An 18460-nucleotide genomic window follows, 5' to 3' on the forward strand; every position below is an offset into this window, starting at 1 on the left:
GGACGCTTTGGAATGCTCGCTGGACTGTGTTGGTACCTGCTATTTGGCAAAAGTGTTCTTTGCAGTACGTCCACGTCCACGTCATCGGCGAATCTCGTTTCTGCCTCTTGTCCCACAAGCAACCGTTGAAGATCTGAGGTCTAGGTGAATCACTTCTTCACGTTGGACGAGTCTTTCCTCCTTGGTTGATGTGTTGTCCCGGGTTTTCGATGTCAACGAATAGCATCTGCCACATTGCAGTAATGAATTGTAGGGTAATTACGTGGTCCAATACGTTGTCGTCCTTCGAAGATCTACCCCGAGCATCGTAGCCTCGTAGGACACTCGAATACTTTACTCCTTAATTAAATGTACTCGTCATTAGAAAATCCTTGGCACCCAAGGCTCAGCCTCCATAATCCCAACCCACTGCGAAAACGAATTTCCTCCACCGTTGCAGTTGTTGTACTTTTGGAATCGGACCAGAGTCCACAAAAGCTGAGCCTGCTGACGATTGCGGGGCAAGGCCTCTCAAGCGGCTATGATGTTGCAATGCCTATCAGACATATTAAGTGAGCTGATGCTACATCCACAGTCAGTACGCTTCTTGGCGAATGATTGCAGGCTCCACTGGCCAATGCTGGGAAGTCTGTTGACTGTTAGGTGAAGTACTGACGCCTGCAAAGATACATTGAACTCGGTCGATTTATAGATTGCGTTGAAGTACCAAGTGTTACTGTTAAGAGCTTAGCTACTCTCGGCTCCTAGCGAAGTGAGTCTGTTTAGGAGTGCCAAGCAAAGTAGAGGTCGCGATATAAGCATGAAATGAAACCTGTGTTGGATTCATGGGTAACTCCTACTTACCGAAAGATGACTGAGGAAATACTATGCGACCTGATCCAGACCTCAATAAGTGTCCTCTGAAAGTTGAGCATCTGGTGAATATGCGCAAGCACACGCTATTAAGCGAGTCTAGTCCATGGTATAAGTCCAGGGGTAGCTATGTGGACGTAGGGCTAGGGACAATGTTACACAGGATCCGTGGACATATCCAGGGATGATACCTTAGCCTGGAAGAAATTCGTTAGCCGTCCCCGTGGTCCTTGGACTGGCCGACTTAGAGCACTGTTGTGCGTGGATTCAAGACGCATCGATTGGCAGTCCTCCCGACTTACGTAGGAGGTCAGGGTCAGATACAATTTGCCACACTCGTCTCTTTGAACTGACCAACGGCGTTGATCCCCTCTGAACACCTCCATTCATCCTGTTTCTAATGCCAATCCTTCATCCTCCAGACGCTACATCCACATTGTTCTTGTACCAGGACGGTACAGAAGCACATAGCCCGCACTCCCTTTGCCGTTGTATTCATAAGCAATCACTCTATCTGAAGTTGATTGTAGCTCATACCCACCAATACCTTCTTCAGGCTCACTTTGCTGGTAGATTGGCTCGAGAATACCCTCTTCATTTTCCAGGATCCACATGATCTGTCATTGGTCCCTGACCCAGGTCGATAGAGCGCGAGATGATCCAACCTTCCCTTGTGTCTATAATCAAGCGCAACAATGCGATCAGAGGGCGAATGTAGATCATAGCCCCCAGTGCCTTGCCCAGGGTTCCCTTGTCCATAAACAGACAGGGTTGATCCATCTCGATGTTGAAGGATCCATGTTGTACCGGTTTCGAGGCGATAGAGAGCGAGATGATCGACTTAACCCCTTTGTCGAAATTCAAACGCACAGATATGATCGGTGGCTGACATCAAGTCATACCGTCTACTCTTATCTTGTCGATACACAGGTGAGAAAGAGCCGTGGCGATGGCCAAGGATCCAAAATCCTCCTGTGTCGGGGCAGTATGGAGCGATATGGTCAAGCCTTCCTCAGTGCCTGTAATGAAAGACGAATACACGGTCCGCAGTAGACCTCAGATCATAGCCACCAAGAAGTTTTGCGATGAGAAGACGGAGGAGAAAGAGCCTTCGTGGTGTCGAAGAATGCAAATGGCCCCATCTCAGGACGGTACGGGATGATGTGGTTGAGCTCATCAAGTGATTGTAGTCAAAGGTGAATGCACGATCCGCAGGAGATTCCAGATCGTACCCTCCAATCCCATTTCCTAGATCGCATTCACGATAGACAGCATGAGCATTATCATTGTGCCCCTTGTGATATCACCGCTTCCACTCTGGCTAGACCATTTCGCTATATTTGAGATATTGCGCCTTGGAGTCAGGCTGGCCTTCGAATTGCAGCCGTGTCTTACTATGTTCTGTGAATCTTGGTCTGAACTCCTGGCTTGGCCTTGATGGCATTTCGTGTTTTCTTCCATTGGGCACTAAAGGTATCGTCCCACGCCCTGTCAAGCTTGAACTACGATTGGGCGTATGGTCAAACTGTTCAAGAAAGTACTCTCCCGGTTTCCTTCACAGACTGACCTTACAACTGTAATGGGAAGGGGACATAATCATCCCTAAGACGGTACGAGGGACCCGTAAGATAATAAATTCCGATGAAAACGGGCCTAAGGCGAGTTATCGCCTACTTCTAGTATATTCGGTCTTAGGCCGTTCGTAAGGTCGCTAAGTATAAGCGAAGTATTATGTAAAGGCTCTAGAGGATCCTATAAATTAGACAGCTACTATATGATAGTAAGTACTAACTTTAAAGTTATAGTATTGTTAGCCTTAGAAGTAATTCTAATTTTATAGGTCGTTTTCCATGGCTCTAGCAGCCTTACGGGTCGAAGGTCTCGAGAAGTCAGCTTGATGGTCATAGCTATCTGGAAAGCTGAGCCGATTACCCAGAAAGTTGAAGGTTTCTTCTTTCGAGACGATTGTTGATCAATATGCTCAAGGGGTAGGTTGCTACATAGCCAAGGTTCCAGATTGTTGCTAATAGTACTTCACTTGAATCAAGGTAAAAGGGCGAGAATGCCTGGTCGACTGGCCATGGGATTTGACAGTGACTGAATGTGCGCCGGTGAGCTCAATGTCTTTATACATGATGTAGTATACCAAGAACTCGTCGATTCGATGCCTCGGCGTCCCCAAACTGTGAAGTAAACTCTCAATCACTAAGGAGCCACGGCAGTAACATACACGGGTATTGGGTAATAAAACACTTACACGGAACTAAGTTTGTAATTACACTGTCTCTGACTTTACACATAGCGTCACTGTATTTCTACGTCACGGCGTGTTTGACTAGCCGCTTTATGTTTCGTTGATCAGGGCACCAAGCATGCAAGACTTCTTGGAGATGCCCCCAGGCCTTTCATCCTAGAGTGGAAATGGGTTTTGTTCGGACGCGGATCTTATCTTATCCCCCGGACATGCTAGGTGCATACTTGGCGTATTCAACCCTAACCCTGGAATTATGTAGTGATGGTTGCATTTGAAAATGCCTGTCACGCTCAAACCCCATGCTAGTAATAGTTCTGGTCTTCCACTACAAGCTTTCCTACCGTAGGCATTGACTACTCGTTGCAAGTGGAACTCGTTGAGGCAGGCTGGAGCCACGATTGGTCCGCAAAGTCATCCTCTGCATTCCTCCCACATAATGAAAATCCTCCCTCTAGCACGTTGCCGATGGCGTCAGGTCTCAGTGAACCCTGTGCCGCGGTTACAGTCAAACATATCGCCGATCGGAAGAGTCAAATGCATGCTAGCATCGTGGTCACCTGCTCAGCTTCAAGACGATCTCAACAGACCTCGGTCAGTAGCGAGATGTGGATACGAAACTAGTTCAAACCATTATCCAAGTGCGTATTGCTCCATCCCATCGCTCATTATGGATAAGTTAGGCGAGAGACGCACGAGTCAATTATGTGCGTGCAAGGCTACGAGGATCCTGTAGTGAGGCAGTCGGAACTTAGTGGGGGGACAATAGCTCGGCAAGTCCTTGGCATGCGGTGGAAATAGAGTTTTGGTCTTGAACGGAGAAGTTTTCCTGCAATGCTTGTGCATGATCGAAGCCCACAATGTCAGGCTACAACACCCTTGCCACATGGGAAACGCCCGGAATCTTCCCAGTCCCAGGGAGCCCATGGGTTTTACACTAGTTGCTACATCGGGAAAAAGAGACGAGATTTTTCATGCCAATATTGTTGGTACATTGGCACCTTGGTTCTAGGTGGCCTCCGCTTGCATGGCCAAGACCTCCGATTTCGCAGCTGCGAGCATTGCATGACTATGGGAAGGACGATGTTAAGAAGAGCATGGTTGCTCCCGGCCAATCATTGACGCTGTTGTAACTTGCACTAAACTTCTCCGTTGCCTGCTTCTTCTTGTATTCGTATTCTTCGCTTGATTCTTCACACGGAGAGTTATTGCTGGTGTCCCTAAATTCGAAGCCGTGCCGTCTAGATGAAGAGATTATTCGCCATCAGCGCAATTGTTGCGACTCTTGCGGCACCGTACATAGCACAAGATATCACGAGTATACCACAATGTGCTGTACGGATAATTGTCTGATGGAAGGATATCCCAGATACTGACATCGATATCCTAACAGCAGCAGCCGATTCTTGAAGCTATCAGTGCATCGGGCTGCCCTCTAACCGACATTGCCTGTATATGTGCCAACGAGGGCTTTGTTAATGGCTTGGTGTAACTTATCCCCACGGTTTACACTACTAGCGAAGTTGCACGTCTATTCATTCCAGTATTTACTTGTCGTTTCATTAGTCTACGTTCTGACTTAAATCCTTAGTGGTTATCGACTTTACTGAGACGCTCTGCTCTGCCTATAATGTCGACCTAAACCTTCCAACTATGTCCACTAGTGGCACATCTTTAACACCTTCCACTGCCAGTGCATCCTCCAACTCAATTACTGTAGCGCCCACTACAACGCGAATTAGTTCCGGTAGTGCTACAGCTACAACCCCTACAACACTCAGCTCTAGCACCACTTCTTCAAGCCCTTTAGAAACAGCTGGGGATGCGGCTAGCACGGCTCTGACAACTTCCACCGACACCGGAGCCACGGGGACCAGCGCAAGCGCCAGTAAATCCAGCGGGCCGGCACAGCAGACAGAGAACGCTGCGGCAGCAAGTACTATTGTCTCCCCCGCCCTTTTAGGTGCTATGGCTGTGGGCATTCTTGCGGTAATCTGAGCTCCCCACCCACTTTGAAAAGCCTTTGGGCGTCAACTTGTCGGGCTTTAGCGGTGGGCAGACAGGGGTAGCGTGGGGGAGCATTCATTTAGTCACTAAATGTGTAATGACTAGAATAATACTATTATATTGCATTATTAACACCAATAACCTCGTTCGCATGGAAACTGAATATAATCAAGCGGTGATACTTTGACAATGCTCAACTGTAATGGTCCAAGCCAAGCTTGACATCAGTTAACGCGTTCACAGCATGACCGCAGCCTCTGTGTAGCTTCCGAAAGGATTCATGAGGTCAATATTTACTGAAAATTGTCCCGTATGTTCTAGTTGTCTCATTTGCTGCCAATCTGCCAGTCAGTACAGACCCGAGGAAAGACAAGCATTATCCTGATATGATAAAGAGAACAGTAACTATCTCCAGCAACCAAAAGCCAAACTCCAGGAGACGGAGGACTGGCTGCCCCAGCCTTTGGTTGATTCTACATGTAATGCACAGAGAATATCAAAATTTAAGGCCCCGTAGCCTCTTATGGCATCTAGATAACTATAGGATGTAATCAATCTATGTCCATGGTGGTAAATGATATCTGCATTACTAGAAATCCATCTAGACTACTCCCAGTATGTCTCTACCTCAAGTTTATTGACTGATTTCTATAAAAATGTTGTGCTATTACTTTTTTCTCTTTATATTTCGTAAAAGGATCGTCATAGTAATGTTTAATCACTTCATAATAATATATGCCTGCTCTTTTGATCACTCAGAGAACAAGAGCAATAGCTACTACGGCGGCGACTAAGGAGAAAAGGCTTGCACCTCTAGTCTTGAGTAACGCTGCAGCTCCAGTGTAAGTCTCCGCGGCCGCTGTAGAAGTGGTTAATGCGGCTGCTTCGCTAGTAGCCGAGCTACTAGTTGGAAATACAGGAACACCATCCTCGGCATCACTCGCGGGGGTGTAAACAGTAGTTTTTAGGTTAAGTACGTTGTCGATGATGATAACAACACCATTAGCTACCGCGATATCGACCGAGTTAACTCCTACCCTATTAATAAATATTTCTTCTTCTTCGTTAATATAGATAGTTAAGTCTTAGCCCTATAAGGTAGTTAAGGTAATCCCGTTCTCTAGAGTACTATAGTAAGTAATTATACCGAGAACGACATAATATTTAAGTACTTCGACTAACTCCTTAGTAGAGAGTTTCGAGAGACTCTTTTCGATAGACGCGAAAGCGGTATTCTTTAGTATAAAGATAGTAGTGTCCTTAAGAAACTCGACTTCCTCCCTTAACTCGGTTCTATTAAGAGCCTTAATAAAAGATATTCTATTATAATCTCTAGAAACTTCCTTTACTAGGCTACCGAGAATATTTAGGATATTATTAATTAGGTATACGATCCCTCTATTAAAGGGGATAGGTAGAGGTAGAGCGGTGCTATAGACATCTTCGCTAGAGTAGAATCTATATTCGAATCTATATAAGTTATAGTAGCCGAAAAGGACTTAACTAGTCGTAACATTAGTATATTTAGGCGAGGTTAGATGAGTGTTATACGCGCGCTAGTCGGTGATGTTGTCATAAACTCCGTTAAGTATGTGGTAGGCGATTAAAGCCTGGAAAAAATCTTCCCCACTAGCCTTAAGATCTTTATATCGCTCGCCCTCGAAAAACTTATAGGCGCCATTATTGCTAGGTGCCAAGACAGTGATATTTGTTAACCCCTTCACGAAATCCTTGACACCCGGATAGTTATGTACGTGTTGAGGTAGGAGAATCCTTGTGTTTGGTTGATCAAGGTAATCATATCAGGGAGTGTTCCATCCGAGCCGCCACCCTGGGCCCAGGCAGTAGCGACTACAGCGGAAAGAACAAAAGCCTTGCGCAACATGGTTATAGTGAATCACCAAGCTTCTCAGGTGTAGGTCTTGACTCGGGGGAAGGAAATGATTCCCACTGGAAGATTCAAAGAGATATTTAACATCCAGAGATGATCACATCACTAGATTTAGCGACTGTTCAAAATTCTGAATAGCCCCGCTTCATCCAGAAGATGGCAAGGGAATGGGAAAATCTTCCTCTTTCCTACTGACCGCTTCTGTCTTTCGCCTGGCTTCTCAGTTCCATGTTCGGTGCTAAAGTCAGTGTCGGCTTGATTTCTGGACGCCGAGATCGCTGTGAACCAAAGAAACGCCATCGCAAAGAGAGCAGCCAAGTTGCATCAAAATGGTGATGGCGAGTTCAAAACCCCATACCAAATGGTGGCGCCATAGGATTTCATAAAACTGCGGCATAGCGAGGTGGTGATAGTTTCCTCACTTTGCAAAATGTTGCGTTCTATCTAGTGTTGTTCTTGGCTTCTGCAGAATGTTGCCATGAGTATGTAGTCTCCGTCGTCAATTCGGCTTCGAGACATCGAGACGACACCGGAGCCTGTCTCTTATCCATCTCGTATACAGGCTGGTGGACCTCCGAAACCGGAATGACGACATCCAAAGGAAGAAGATGAGGAAAGGTCTTGGCGCGCAGGACTTGGCACCGTATCTCTGGAGCACCACATTCGGTTGAATGCTGTCGAGGACTGCAACCTACAGCTACGCGCCTGGCAGCAGTCGAAGGTCGAAGCAACAACACAGTGGTTCGTGATCGATGGTATTAATGAACCCATCACGTGCTCCTTTATTGGCCCTTTTATAAAGGTAACAATATTTGCGAAGTGAAAACTAACATATCAATGTGCCTCCTGCGCATTCCGAGGTACAGAACCGAATATTGTCCAAGTCGGGTGCGCCAAGACCTTCCGCCATCTTGGCTCTACAGAGGATGGCATTTAAAAAACTGTTTGGAATCACATGGCTGACCAAGCGAGGGAAGCTAGCGGGGAAGGACTCATTCTGATTATCAGATGATCTTATCAGATAAGTTGAGAATCTAGCCGAGCTCTACCCTTGTGCCGAGTGTCCCATCACCAGTGTGGTCACTTCATACCCTATCGCTATTGAGCCCTTACCACAGTTGTCACATTTTCTCGGGGCGCTTGCCTCATTATAGCCTAGCATTATGCAGAGATCGCTTTCTCTCTCTGGTAGCAGAACATACAACACCACAATACGACAGCTTGACATCTTATGTTGCTCCGCTCGACTCTTGTCAGTCTCAGTGCTTGCCCCATATCATACATGAACTTCGTCCCTGGACCCACAAGGTCCGGAAAGGTTCAAGCCAGAACAGTGTCTTCCATGTCCAAGAGCTGGTGGTCGGGGCCGGAGCTTTCTTTCTAGAATAGCTTCAGCCTGGGTGGTCGAATAAGGAATTTTCTTCGCTTATTTTGCAATAGTATTCTCTTGGAAGGTGGGACATTTGCGTAGACGCCGACTGAGAGACTGTAGAAAGAGGTCGGGAAAAAATATATATTAGTTGTACCCCAGATGGAGATATTCTTTTCTCAACAGTCCCAAGTCCCTGGCCGATTCTCCTCCAGAAAGCTCACCGGAAAACACTAATCACCATGTTGAACAAGGTTCTCGCCGTGTCAGCCTTGGCTGCCTCTGTCTTGGCTGTCCCCGTCCAGTTACCAGACACCTCGTCGCTAGACCTGGTCGCCCTTTTAAACCAGACGGCCGGGTTTAGCTACCTCAGCGAGCACGTCGGTCAGATTCCTGCTCTCGCTGGCGCTTTGAACAACCTTACCAACATCACTGTCCTCGCACCCAGCAACATCGCTCTGAGACTCTTCCCCTGGGATACCCGGTACTACGAGGAGTGGGAGCTAGCTAGCGTCGATTTGTTACAGGCCATACTTGGATACCATATCCTCGATGGCGTCCATACTAACTTGAGCACTTCTTTCGCCCCATACAAGACTGCTGTCAAGCAGGAGCCATGGACCACTGTCCCAGGTGGCCAAGTTGTTTTAGGACGCTTCGACACACGTACATTTGAGACCGCCTTCGTCTCTGGCAGAGGCCTGCTCACCCAAGCCCCTACATTCATGAAGTTCAAGGGGGGCATCATCTATGCTATCGACGACGTGCTTAACCTTCCTCGTGGTGTCGCTTACGAGTTGAACAACAAAGCAGCAAACGCCACCAACTTCATTGCGGCTCTTGGCCGCGCTGGCCTGTTGGATGAAGTTGAGAGCCTCGGTCAGGTCACCATCTTCGCACCAAACGACGAAGCATTCAGACAAGTTGAGAAAGCCTTCTATGGCCTCAGCAAGGCCGACCAGGCTGCTGTGCTTCAGTACCACATCATTCCTAATCAGATTACCTACTCCTCGGAATTCAAGAACGGCACAACCTTCAAGACGTTGGGAGACCAGGACATCAAGATCAACAAACAGCGACGAAACTTCATCCAGAATGCACGCGTCCTTGGGAACGATGTCCCCATCAAGAACGGCGTTGTTCATGTCATTGACAATGTCATGAACCCCAAGGTCACTCCCGAGGCTCAGAATGCCACCCAGGGAGATGGCGAGCCTGCCTTCCCTCTCGGCCCTGGCTTCTTCTAGACTTCGAGCGGCAAATGAGTTGACACGCACCAACGCCACTGTCATATCAATCATCACCCGACATTGTTGGCTGATTTTACAAAAATAATTCATGCCGTTGGCGCTGCTTATGATATTCGCTCCGTTTATAGCTATGAGTAACTACTGGAGCCTTATAAGTAGCTACTATAGGCTTTATTATCGCTTCTAAAATAAAGAACTAGAAGGGAAAATAGACATCGATCTATCTATTCGTAATTAAACGAGTAGAAATAGAAAGGGAAGAACGAAGAGTAGGGCCTCTCCGAACCCTTTTATAGTACTTATACCGCAACCGCCTCTAAACCGAGTACCTTACGGTTATAATAATCCTAGCCGTGTCCGCTATAGTAGGTCGGGGCGTAGAGCGATAAGATAGTCTCTTGTATCTACATCGGCACGCGTACAATTTAATTAGTATAGTCCGGCGCTACAAAGGTAACTTCTTAGTCGCCGGATGCTGTTGTGAGTAGAGGGTGAGCCGATGGGTGAGCAGAAGGGTGATTAAGGGTGGGTGGAGGGTGAGCGGGTGAGCGTGCCTTTATAAAAGCGGCGAGGCTAGGGTGAGCAGCTCCTGAGCTCGGGGCAGATTTTACTCCTACTATCCTGCCACTTCCGGCGAAAGATGCCAAGGTGTTGAAGGCCTGATCTACGAAAGCCTGATGTGGAAGTTCTGTACTAGATAATGCTAGTGGAAGTCAGGAATTCAAGAAGTTTCTTGAACGTTGTTGGTACCCTGGCTTAGTCCGCAGGAGTACAGGAATTATTATGTCAGGAAAGGTGTCTTGCAATTGGGATTAACTCAGCTTCTTATTAGTTTCAAGCACGTATGAGGACAAGCAGTGGTCAACAGGAACACTAGATCAGTATCCTTTTGTTCGTTTCTACAACAAACCTCATGCGGGACGCTATTGTATGAGTTCAGCCACATCTGACGAAGGAAGTTTTCTTGGGGACTGGCCATGAGCGTCATCCTCGTCCGATTCCTGTCCTCCATATCCATCCTCAAAAGACGACCGCGATAAAACGCGTTGACAGTGGATAAGGCACGTCTTCACGTGCCTGCTTGGCAATAGTATCGCTAGACTGCATTGGGACTATTGCTTGTACGGTGGGACGTGAAGCGTCGAAATGTATAACATGATCTTCGCAGCTGCGGCTCATTTTAATTTTTGGTTGGCGGATCACTCGTGACACTACTCTCCTCTCATTATTGCAGCTCCCGAGTCTTTCTTTGTCTCATTCTCTTCGGATAGAGAGTCCTCCTCCGGCGTCGCCATGGTTCTCTCTCGCTCGCTCACATCCTTTCTGCGCGCCTCAAGGCATATTGCGACGCCAGCTCGAGGTGCTAACCCCGTCAACAGAGTCTTTGGCCATGATAGATTCGGTGCCCGAGGGTATGCAGCAGTATTCTCTCGAGAGAAGCCGCACGTCAATGTTGGTAAGTTGGATTGGGAAATCCTCATCTTTCATCACTTACAAGTATAGGAACAATTGGCCATGTCGATCATGGCAAGGTAAATTGCTCTCACCCGCGTCTAGTACCAAAGCTCATTTATTTAGACTACCTTAACGGCTGCTATCACAAAGCGACAAGCAGAGCAGGGCTGGGCACAATTTCTGGAGTATGGAGCCATCGATAAAGCTCCCGAGGAACGGAAGCGTGGTATCACTATTTCGTCTGCGCATGTCGAATACGAAACAAAAACCCGGCACTATTCCCACGTTGATTGTCCCGGTCACGCCGATTACATCAAGAACATGATCACTGGTGCTGCTCTTATGGATGGTGCTGTGGTGGTGGTTGCTGCAGGCGATGGACAAATGTAAGACCCCTTCGCCGGGGGATTGTTTGCTGGCTCTAATATCATCTGAAGGCCTCAGACCCGAGAACATCTCTTACTGGCACGTCAAGTCGGCGTCCAGAAGATCGTCGTCTTTGTAAACAAAGTTGATACGGTTGAAGATCCGGAAATGCTAGAACTTGTCGAGATGGAAATGCGTGAAGTCCTCACTAACTATGGCTTCGAAGGCGATGACACACCTATCATCTTCGGTTCCGCTCTGTGCGCACTCGAAGGCAAGAGACCGGAAATTGGCGTTGAAAAGATCGATGAACTACTACAAGCTGTGGACACCTGGGTTCCTGAGCCAGTGCGTGACACTGAAAAGCCTTTCTTGATGCCCATTGAGGAAGTTTTCGGCATTCCCGGACGAGGCACCGTAGCATCTGGCCGTGTCCTCCGCGGAATTCTCAAGAAGGATACAGAAGTCGAGATCATCGGAGGTGGTCATCCAATGGTCAAGACCAAGGTCACTGATATCGAAACATTCCACAAGCACTGTGATGAATCCAGAGCCGGTGACAACTCGGGGTTACTCCTACGTGGTATCAAGCGCGAAGATATCGAGCGTGGACAATGTGTTGTTATCCCTGGTACCGCAAAGGCACACAAGAAAGCTCTTGTGTCCATGTACGTGTTGACCGCTGACGAAGGTGGCCGCAAGAGTGGCTTTGGAGCGGCATACCGACCTGTTGGATATATCAAGACTGCAAGCGTGGCTATCAACCTGGGATGGCCTGAAGGAGAAGATCCCGAGAGAATCGTCATGCCTGGTGATAACGTTGAGATGATCATGGAAGTCCACAAGAATACAGTGATGGAACCTGGTGAGCGGTTCAACCTCAGAGAAGGTGGGCGGACAGTTGCCACTGGTATCATCACGAGAATTGTGGAATAGATTCTTGATCAACCATGAAAGGCATGGAAACGAAGAAGAGAACCGTGTGACGCCGGTCAAGAAGCAAAAAGCAAGCATTGTATCAAAATGTATAATGGATTTGTCTGTACACGGGATCAGGGAAGCGAATTTTCGCCTCAAGGATTTGCCAGCCCAGCCAGCTTTGGTCTGTGGTTAAGTCGCATTAGAAAGACTTGCAGATACCTCTCTACTTCAATTCGACCATGTCTTAAAACCAAACAACTGTCCGTTCTTGGCGGAGATGTATCTCTTTCCACAGTAAGCCCTGGACTGCCTTCTTGGCTACCCTACCCAGTCGTGCAAGATAGCATCGTAATCGGCGTCTGGAGCCATTTCCCCGTCGAATGTGGGATCATTTCTCCGCCATTATTGTCGGAGTCCGGCAATTGAGTTATCGCACCTCCTCACTACGAGCCCAGCGAATAATCGCGCACCGACGTATTATATATGTGGGTTCGGAAGTAGTGTGTGGAACTGTACCCAGCAGCTCCTACGAAGCATCAGGAACTTCTAGAGATATCATTTAATTTCCTGCAACCCCAGACCCAAACTAGAGAACCGACAAATACTTGGACTCAGCTGATTTACATTTCTGGCAACCACTTGGGACGATTCAGACATACAACTATGGAAGGCCAATGCCAATGCGGCGCGATCCGGTTCACGACGACCGTCGCTCGACCGCTGAAGGTGTACGTGTGCCACTGCCTGGAGTGCCGACGGCAGAGTGCATCTTCTTATGGCATCTCTGCGATCTTCCCGGTCTTCGAGCCGTCGTCTACCAGCGACCAGGGATGGAACGACACTGACAAGATCGGCGTCTACAAGCACATCACACCCAAAGGTCGCACCAAGAGCTGCTACTTTTGCAAGAACTGCGGGACTAGAATTATGCATATTCACGAAGGCGCCAAAGCTTGTGCCGTCAAGGCGGGCTGTTTGGAGGGTATTGATGGTGGCATGGTCAAGGGAGCAACGCATATCTGGACCAGTAGGGCCCTCATGCCGGTGCCAGAAGGGAACGAGGCGTTTGAAGAGGACCCGCCTTCGTGAGAATTTGATACTGACGTTAAAGGTGATGTGAACACATGCAAACACATTCTCTTAAGACAGAGTTGATCGGGATGGGGATGAATCCCACATGGAAATCGGACATGGCTCTATGTCTGGCCAATGCTGAGCTCGAGGTCAGTATGCGAAATCCAGAGAGGTCACCGAAAGTGGATGGGGTTGGCCTTTGCAGAAATTAATGCTATGGGTAGTGCACTTTCTCTTTTCTCTTTCGTACAGTCGTTGCGATGCCCTTTGTACAGTGATGGTAACGATGATCCCGAGGGAGAAAAGCGCTCCAGTCTAAACTCCTACTATGACCTGTAGGACGTCTATCCGGTTCTCCCCCATTTTGTATATGACTTCAGCCTGGGTTGCCGTTCTTTGGAAGGCTGACCATTCTCCTTCATCCAACTCAGTCTCGCTATTCAGCTCGTACTTGCCAGAATACCTGCGGTCTCAGCTTGACCACCATCTGCCTGGGCTTCACGCTCTGCTCTCCGCCTTCTCTTCTCGATGAGCATTTCTTTTCGTTGTTGTAGCAATTTGAACTGTCGGTCTTCCACCCCCTTTAGCCAGTACCCGAATGAACCACCTACGCCGGCGAACAGTGGGTACACCCATAGAGCGCCACGTTGAAAGAACGGTCGCATTTCGATGCCGAGTTGAAGGAAGCGCGTCGCAATGCCTGTCGTTGTAGATGTGTTAGCTTTGTTCAGCTGTTTGTTATCTCCCCACAGAGCAGGGAGAGGCGGTGTTGCAGCATACCGAAACCGGCCCAAAATAGAATCTTGTGAACCATCTTTGCTTTTATTTTCGAGGCTTTCCTTTGCTTTTCTGTGCAAATTGATACAAAAAGAATTTGGACGGCGCCCTCGGCGCAGCGGATGGGATTAAATCAATTTGAAGCTCAGGGTAAACTGTCGTCGAAAATGGAGAGTGCGGCTAGAAACACGGGAGCCTAGTTTCTAAAATGAACTGTTGTTATATCGTGGCCGTGGTCAAGTTCGGAGATTGGGATTGCTGGGATCTCAAGGCTTGAAGCTTGCATGGACATGGGATGGATAGAGTTGCACTTTCGACGAATCGATGCCGACGTGATTATTGCCAAGGGAAGGGAAAATCATTTCGCCGACTGGCTGCGCTAGTCGGATTATGGTCCGCTCTAACAATACGGCGGCGCTTCTTCACGCGACGCGCAGCCAGTTCATCCGCGTGAATCTCAAATGTTCAACTCGGCATTTTGTCGTTCAGTTTTAGCTAACTACCTCTTCACATCAGAGGGCGGTGCTTTCTACACCGTCGCACTGTCGCAACTCAGACTGCCCTCAAGATGGCGACTACCGACGCTGTGATGAGTGATCCTTCATCAATGACCCTCGACTCCCCTGGTCCCTTTTCTTTACGTCAACGATTCAAAATCTCAGATCTTCCTCTTGTAAAGGAAAAGCGCTCCGCCATCGATACCCTCCTTCTCAAATTCAAAAAACAAGGCGGTTACGACAGTCTCCGTAAGCAAGTATGGGCAGCCTACAATACCTCCGATGCAAAGACTGCACTCACAGATCAGATCCACGCCATTGCGGACGCCGAGATCGAGAAAGACCCAAACCTACTAAGTCGCGAACGTGGTAAAGCTGCAACACTTATTCAGGGCGCTGTAGATCGCAGTGGACTTTACCAGGATGTCGAGTCAAGGATTGACACAGAGATCGCAAAACATCTGTCTACCGTACTAGACGCGGTTAGAGACATCCGAAAAGCAGACATCGGCGACGACCTTGCCGCCCAGGAGGACGCACAAGGTAGCAAGACGGACGATCAGTACAGACAAGAAACTGAGAACCGGATCATCGAACGAGAAAAAAATAGAGCCAGAATGGATCAACTACTCCGTGAGACAGCTGAATTGAAAGCGAAGATCAAGATGGAGGAGGAGAGGAAACGTAAGAAGGAAGAGGCGAAACGTGAAGAAGAGGAGAAGAAGAAACGAGAGGCTGAAGTCGAAGCTCGAAGACTAGCCCGTGAAAAGCGGCGCAAGGAGGATGAAGAGCGCGAGGCGGAGAGGATCAAAGCCCGAGATGAAAGACATCGAAAACGTGAGGAAGAGAGAAAGGAGCGGCAGGCACGATATGAGAGAGAACGTGACAGTGAAAGAGACCGCCATCGAGACCGATCCCGTGGTCGGGACAGAGACAAGGACCGGGATCGTGACCGGTCGCGAGACCGAGATCGAAAACGAACTACTGATAGGAGAGACTCTCTCATCGAGCCATCTCACGGCAAGGAGAAGAAATCCCCTGCAACCGAACAGGATCTTGAAGCTACTGCACTTGAACTGTTGTTGAGTGAGGGCAAGAAACTTGCGGAGAAATCGAAGGAGCGACGAGAGTACGATTTTGAGAAGTCTGAAATACATCACAGCTCTCGGAAAATTGCTGGATCCGATCACCATTCGAGGAAGCGAGAACGATCGAGGGATAGCTATAAACGTGGCCCTGACCGAAGAAGCAGATCTCCCAGCAAACGAGTATCTGTTCAGGAACAACCAAAGACCGAGACAAAGATCCCACCAAAGACCGAGACAAAGATCCCACCAAAGGCCGAACCAACGCGTCTACGAACTCCCAGTAAAGAGCGTGAAGAAGGCGAAGCTCGAAGTCAACGAGATTCCCCCGTCGCAACCAAAGACAAAGAAAAAGGACCAGTTCGCGAGCGCAGACCCCGATCGGCATCACCAGTTGGAATCGATCGCTACGTTCCAGGTGGCGGTACGCACCGCACAGCAGAGGAACGAGAACGTGATCGAGAACGGCGCAGAACGAGAGACGCTGAGCGGGATCGTGACGGCGACTCGAGGAGGAAATATGACAGTCATCGAGTAGATGGGGATCCAGACAAGAGTCGCGATGGGGACAAGGATCGGGACAAGGGTAGGGACAAGGATCGAGAAGAATCTCGGCAAGATCGCGATAGGGATCCAGACCGTGACCGTGACCGTGATCGAGAACGCGACAAAGATCGGGACAGAGACAGATATCGTGACCGGGAACGCGACAGAAGTCGAGATCGGGACAGGGAAAGAGACCGAGACCGAGACCGCGATCGAAGTCCACGACGTCGTGATGATCGTCGGGAAGACCGGCGGGACAGCAGAGGCGATACCCGACGTGATGACAAAAGAGACGATCGTCGAGACGATCGAAGGGACCGGAGAGACGATAAACGGGACGAACGACGAGATGATCGAAGGGACGACCGAAGGGACGACAAGCGAGATGACAGAAGAGACGATCGAAGGGATGAGAGAAGGGCGGACCACCGTGACGAGAGACGTGACGACAGGCGTGATGATCGGAGAGACAGAGGTGTTCGCCGCGACAGAGACAGGAGTCCTGCTCGTCGGGATCGAGATCATGTCCAAATTGATCGCTATGTGCCTGGACGCTAGTCGCGTGCAATGGCTCATCCTCAACTTGTCGTTAGTGATCGATGGAGACCGGGACGCCCTAGTGGAAACGAAGAACAAGATGATGGTATTGAAACACCCACGACCCAGCCGGGTTCTGCTTGAAGCATCTTGTCAGAATGCTTACGATAACTGAACTCGATATGCGACTTCGGTCGTAATTCTGGTGAAAGGCCGGAAAGAATGGTCCGTTCCAACATCATAATACTCCGCAGGTTGTCGCCTTTCTTCGTCCATATGGAGATGTGAGTGAAGTATTGTTTGGGTGAAATGGACATTCCCAAGATATGGTCGTGTTCTGCTCTATCTATCAGTGCAGTCCTCTTACAACTCGCTGTTGCAGGCCTGCTTACCCTGAGTTATAGCAGCCTGCAGCTCCCCACCACAGCATAGGATGCAGACTTCCTCCCACAGTTTCACGGCTCTTCCCGTTTCTGGTCTTATCCTGATCAACCAACGCCCTCCATCACGATTTTCTTTGTCTTCCCAGGCTGGTTTCACACCAGAACGGAAGATATGAATGCAATCGTTTTGCCTGAGCTGGGTCCACGGCATGTTGTTGAAGATGCGGTAAAAGGCGGCGATGTCGGCGACATGGTCGATCAACAAAGTCAATCGGTATTCCTCATCCTGGTCCGGCTTTGAGTGCCAGACAGACCAGACATATTGAAAAGGCAGAGGCCGAAGCTTGTGGATCAGGGCTTTGTGCAGTGAGGATGATCGGCGCGGTAAAGATGGCTTCGTATCTGCCATTATGCTGGAGTTCACTGTCGCTGGCGGTGTAGCCATGGTCGTTGTCATGTTTGGATTACTTCTACGCAGATAAAAGAAGCTAACAAGGGAGTATGCTGGAAGGAAACCTACTTCTCGAAGATGCTTAGGCAGGAGAAGTGCTGAAAATCTATGCATGTAGCAGAAATCCATCCTCGTCGAGCCTCCTGGACGGCCACTTGGACAAGTAGTCGTCATCTTCCTTGCATAGTTGACGACCTTAGCGCCCACCTCCTCGTGATGCTTGCCAACCTGAAACATCACAAACGTTAGACATTTGAGATATGGGCTGGAAATACGCGCTCAGATCGTGCTGTTGTTGGTCGAGGAACTTCTATTGGTTGTGCCGAAATATCCCTTGGCGAGAGTTTAAATGGTCCAGGAATCCATGCCGCTTTTGGACATCAACCGTCGTTCGGGGCCATCGCCCCTCCGCTTGCACCCTGACCTCACTACAGGATACCACGCCGCTTTAAGATCGGAATCCAGCCGTGAAGATGGGCTCTGAAGTCTCAAGCCTAGCAGACGACTGCATGACTGCCTCCTTCTTTTCCTCCCTCTCTCCCTCTATAGCAGATCAGGTTCTGATTCCCTGCGTGTCGCAATAGCAATACCAAGAGACCCCAACAGAGCGTTTCAATGCGGCTCGATGTCTCCCATGGCTACGAGCATGTCATTCTCGAGGCATTCCGGCTGTAATCATTAGTGTGGACACACTGGCCGACTGGGAGATGCAGATCCACTCTGCATGGGTGTAGACTGCCAGTCATTC

The 18460-nt window shown here is 48.9% G+C and overlaps 9 protein-coding genes across 9 annotated transcripts; 5 read left to right on the forward strand and 4 right to left on the reverse strand.

The window, feature by feature from the left end:
• Positions 1-1277: 1277 nt before the first annotated feature.
• On the reverse strand, positions 1278-1466 carry A1O9_10422 (uncharacterized protein; the record flags this gene model as incomplete). Its single annotated transcript, XM_013400583.1, has 1 exon — positions 1278-1466. One exon carries the CDS (start codon positions 1464-1466, stop codon positions 1278-1280), a length of 189 nt encoding a protein of 62 aa, XP_013256037.1.
• Positions 1467-4348: 2882 nt separating this feature from the next.
• Positions 4349-5101, forward strand: A1O9_10423 (uncharacterized protein; the record flags this gene model as incomplete). The annotated part of the gene is made up of 3 exons (XM_013400584.1): positions 4349-4438; positions 4497-4632; positions 4695-5101. Exon 3 carries the CDS (start codon positions 4757-4759, stop codon positions 5099-5101), a length of 345 nt encoding a protein of 114 aa, XP_013256038.1. The 5' UTR covers positions 4349-4438; positions 4497-4632; positions 4695-4756.
• An 860-nt stretch (positions 5102-5961) lies between these two features.
• A1O9_10424 (uncharacterized protein) lies at positions 5962-6516 on the reverse strand (the record flags this gene model as incomplete). The annotated part of the gene is made up of 1 exon (XM_013400585.1): positions 5962-6516. A coding segment is annotated over one exon (315 nt), but the record flags the coding sequence as incomplete, so codon positions are not given.
• Positions 6517-8612: 2096 nt separating this feature from the next.
• Positions 8613-9617, forward strand: A1O9_10425 (uncharacterized protein; the record flags this gene model as incomplete). Its single annotated transcript, XM_013400586.1, has 1 exon — positions 8613-9617. One exon carries the CDS (start codon positions 8613-8615, stop codon positions 9615-9617), a length of 1005 nt encoding a protein of 334 aa, XP_013256040.1.
• Positions 9618-10913: 1296 nt separating this feature from the next.
• On the forward strand, positions 10914-12377 carry A1O9_10426 (translation elongation factor Tu; the record flags this gene model as incomplete). The annotated part of the gene is made up of 4 exons (XM_013400587.1): positions 10914-11076; positions 11124-11152; positions 11199-11461; positions 11513-12377. 4 exons carry the CDS (start codon positions 10914-10916, stop codon positions 12375-12377), a joined length of 1320 nt encoding a protein of 439 aa, XP_013256041.1.
• A 648-nt stretch (positions 12378-13025) lies between these two features.
• A1O9_10427 (uncharacterized protein) lies at positions 13026-13451 on the forward strand (the record flags this gene model as incomplete). The annotated part of the gene is made up of 1 exon (XM_013400588.1): positions 13026-13451. The coding sequence occupies one exon, from the start codon at positions 13026-13028 to the stop codon at positions 13449-13451; it is 426 nt and encodes a 141-aa protein (XP_013256042.1).
• A 425-nt stretch (positions 13452-13876) lies between these two features.
• On the reverse strand, positions 13877-14250 carry A1O9_10428 (uncharacterized protein; the record flags this gene model as incomplete). The annotated part of the gene is made up of 2 exons (XM_013400589.1): positions 13877-14136; positions 14217-14250. The coding sequence occupies 2 exons, from the start codon at positions 14248-14250 to the stop codon at positions 13877-13879; spliced, it is 294 nt and encodes a 97-aa protein (XP_013256043.1).
• A 531-nt stretch (positions 14251-14781) lies between these two features.
• Positions 14782-16899, forward strand: A1O9_10429 (uncharacterized protein; the record flags this gene model as incomplete). Its single annotated transcript, XM_013400590.1, has 1 exon — positions 14782-16899. The coding sequence occupies one exon, from the start codon at positions 14782-14784 to the stop codon at positions 16897-16899; it is 2118 nt and encodes a 705-aa protein (XP_013256044.1).
• Positions 16900-17241: 342 nt separating this feature from the next.
• On the reverse strand, positions 17242-17670 carry A1O9_10430 (uncharacterized protein; the record flags this gene model as incomplete). Its single annotated transcript, XM_013400591.1, has 1 exon — positions 17242-17670. One exon carries the CDS (start codon positions 17668-17670, stop codon positions 17242-17244), a length of 429 nt encoding a protein of 142 aa, XP_013256045.1.
• Between the last annotated feature and the right edge of the window lie 790 nt (positions 17671-18460).

This window comes from Exophiala aquamarina, assembly GCF_000709125.1.
Source record: "Exophiala aquamarina CBS 119918 chromosome Unknown aczIA-supercont1.13, whole genome shotgun sequence".
Lineage (NCBI taxonomy): Eukaryota > Fungi > Ascomycota > Eurotiomycetes > Chaetothyriales > Herpotrichiellaceae > Exophiala > Exophiala aquamarina.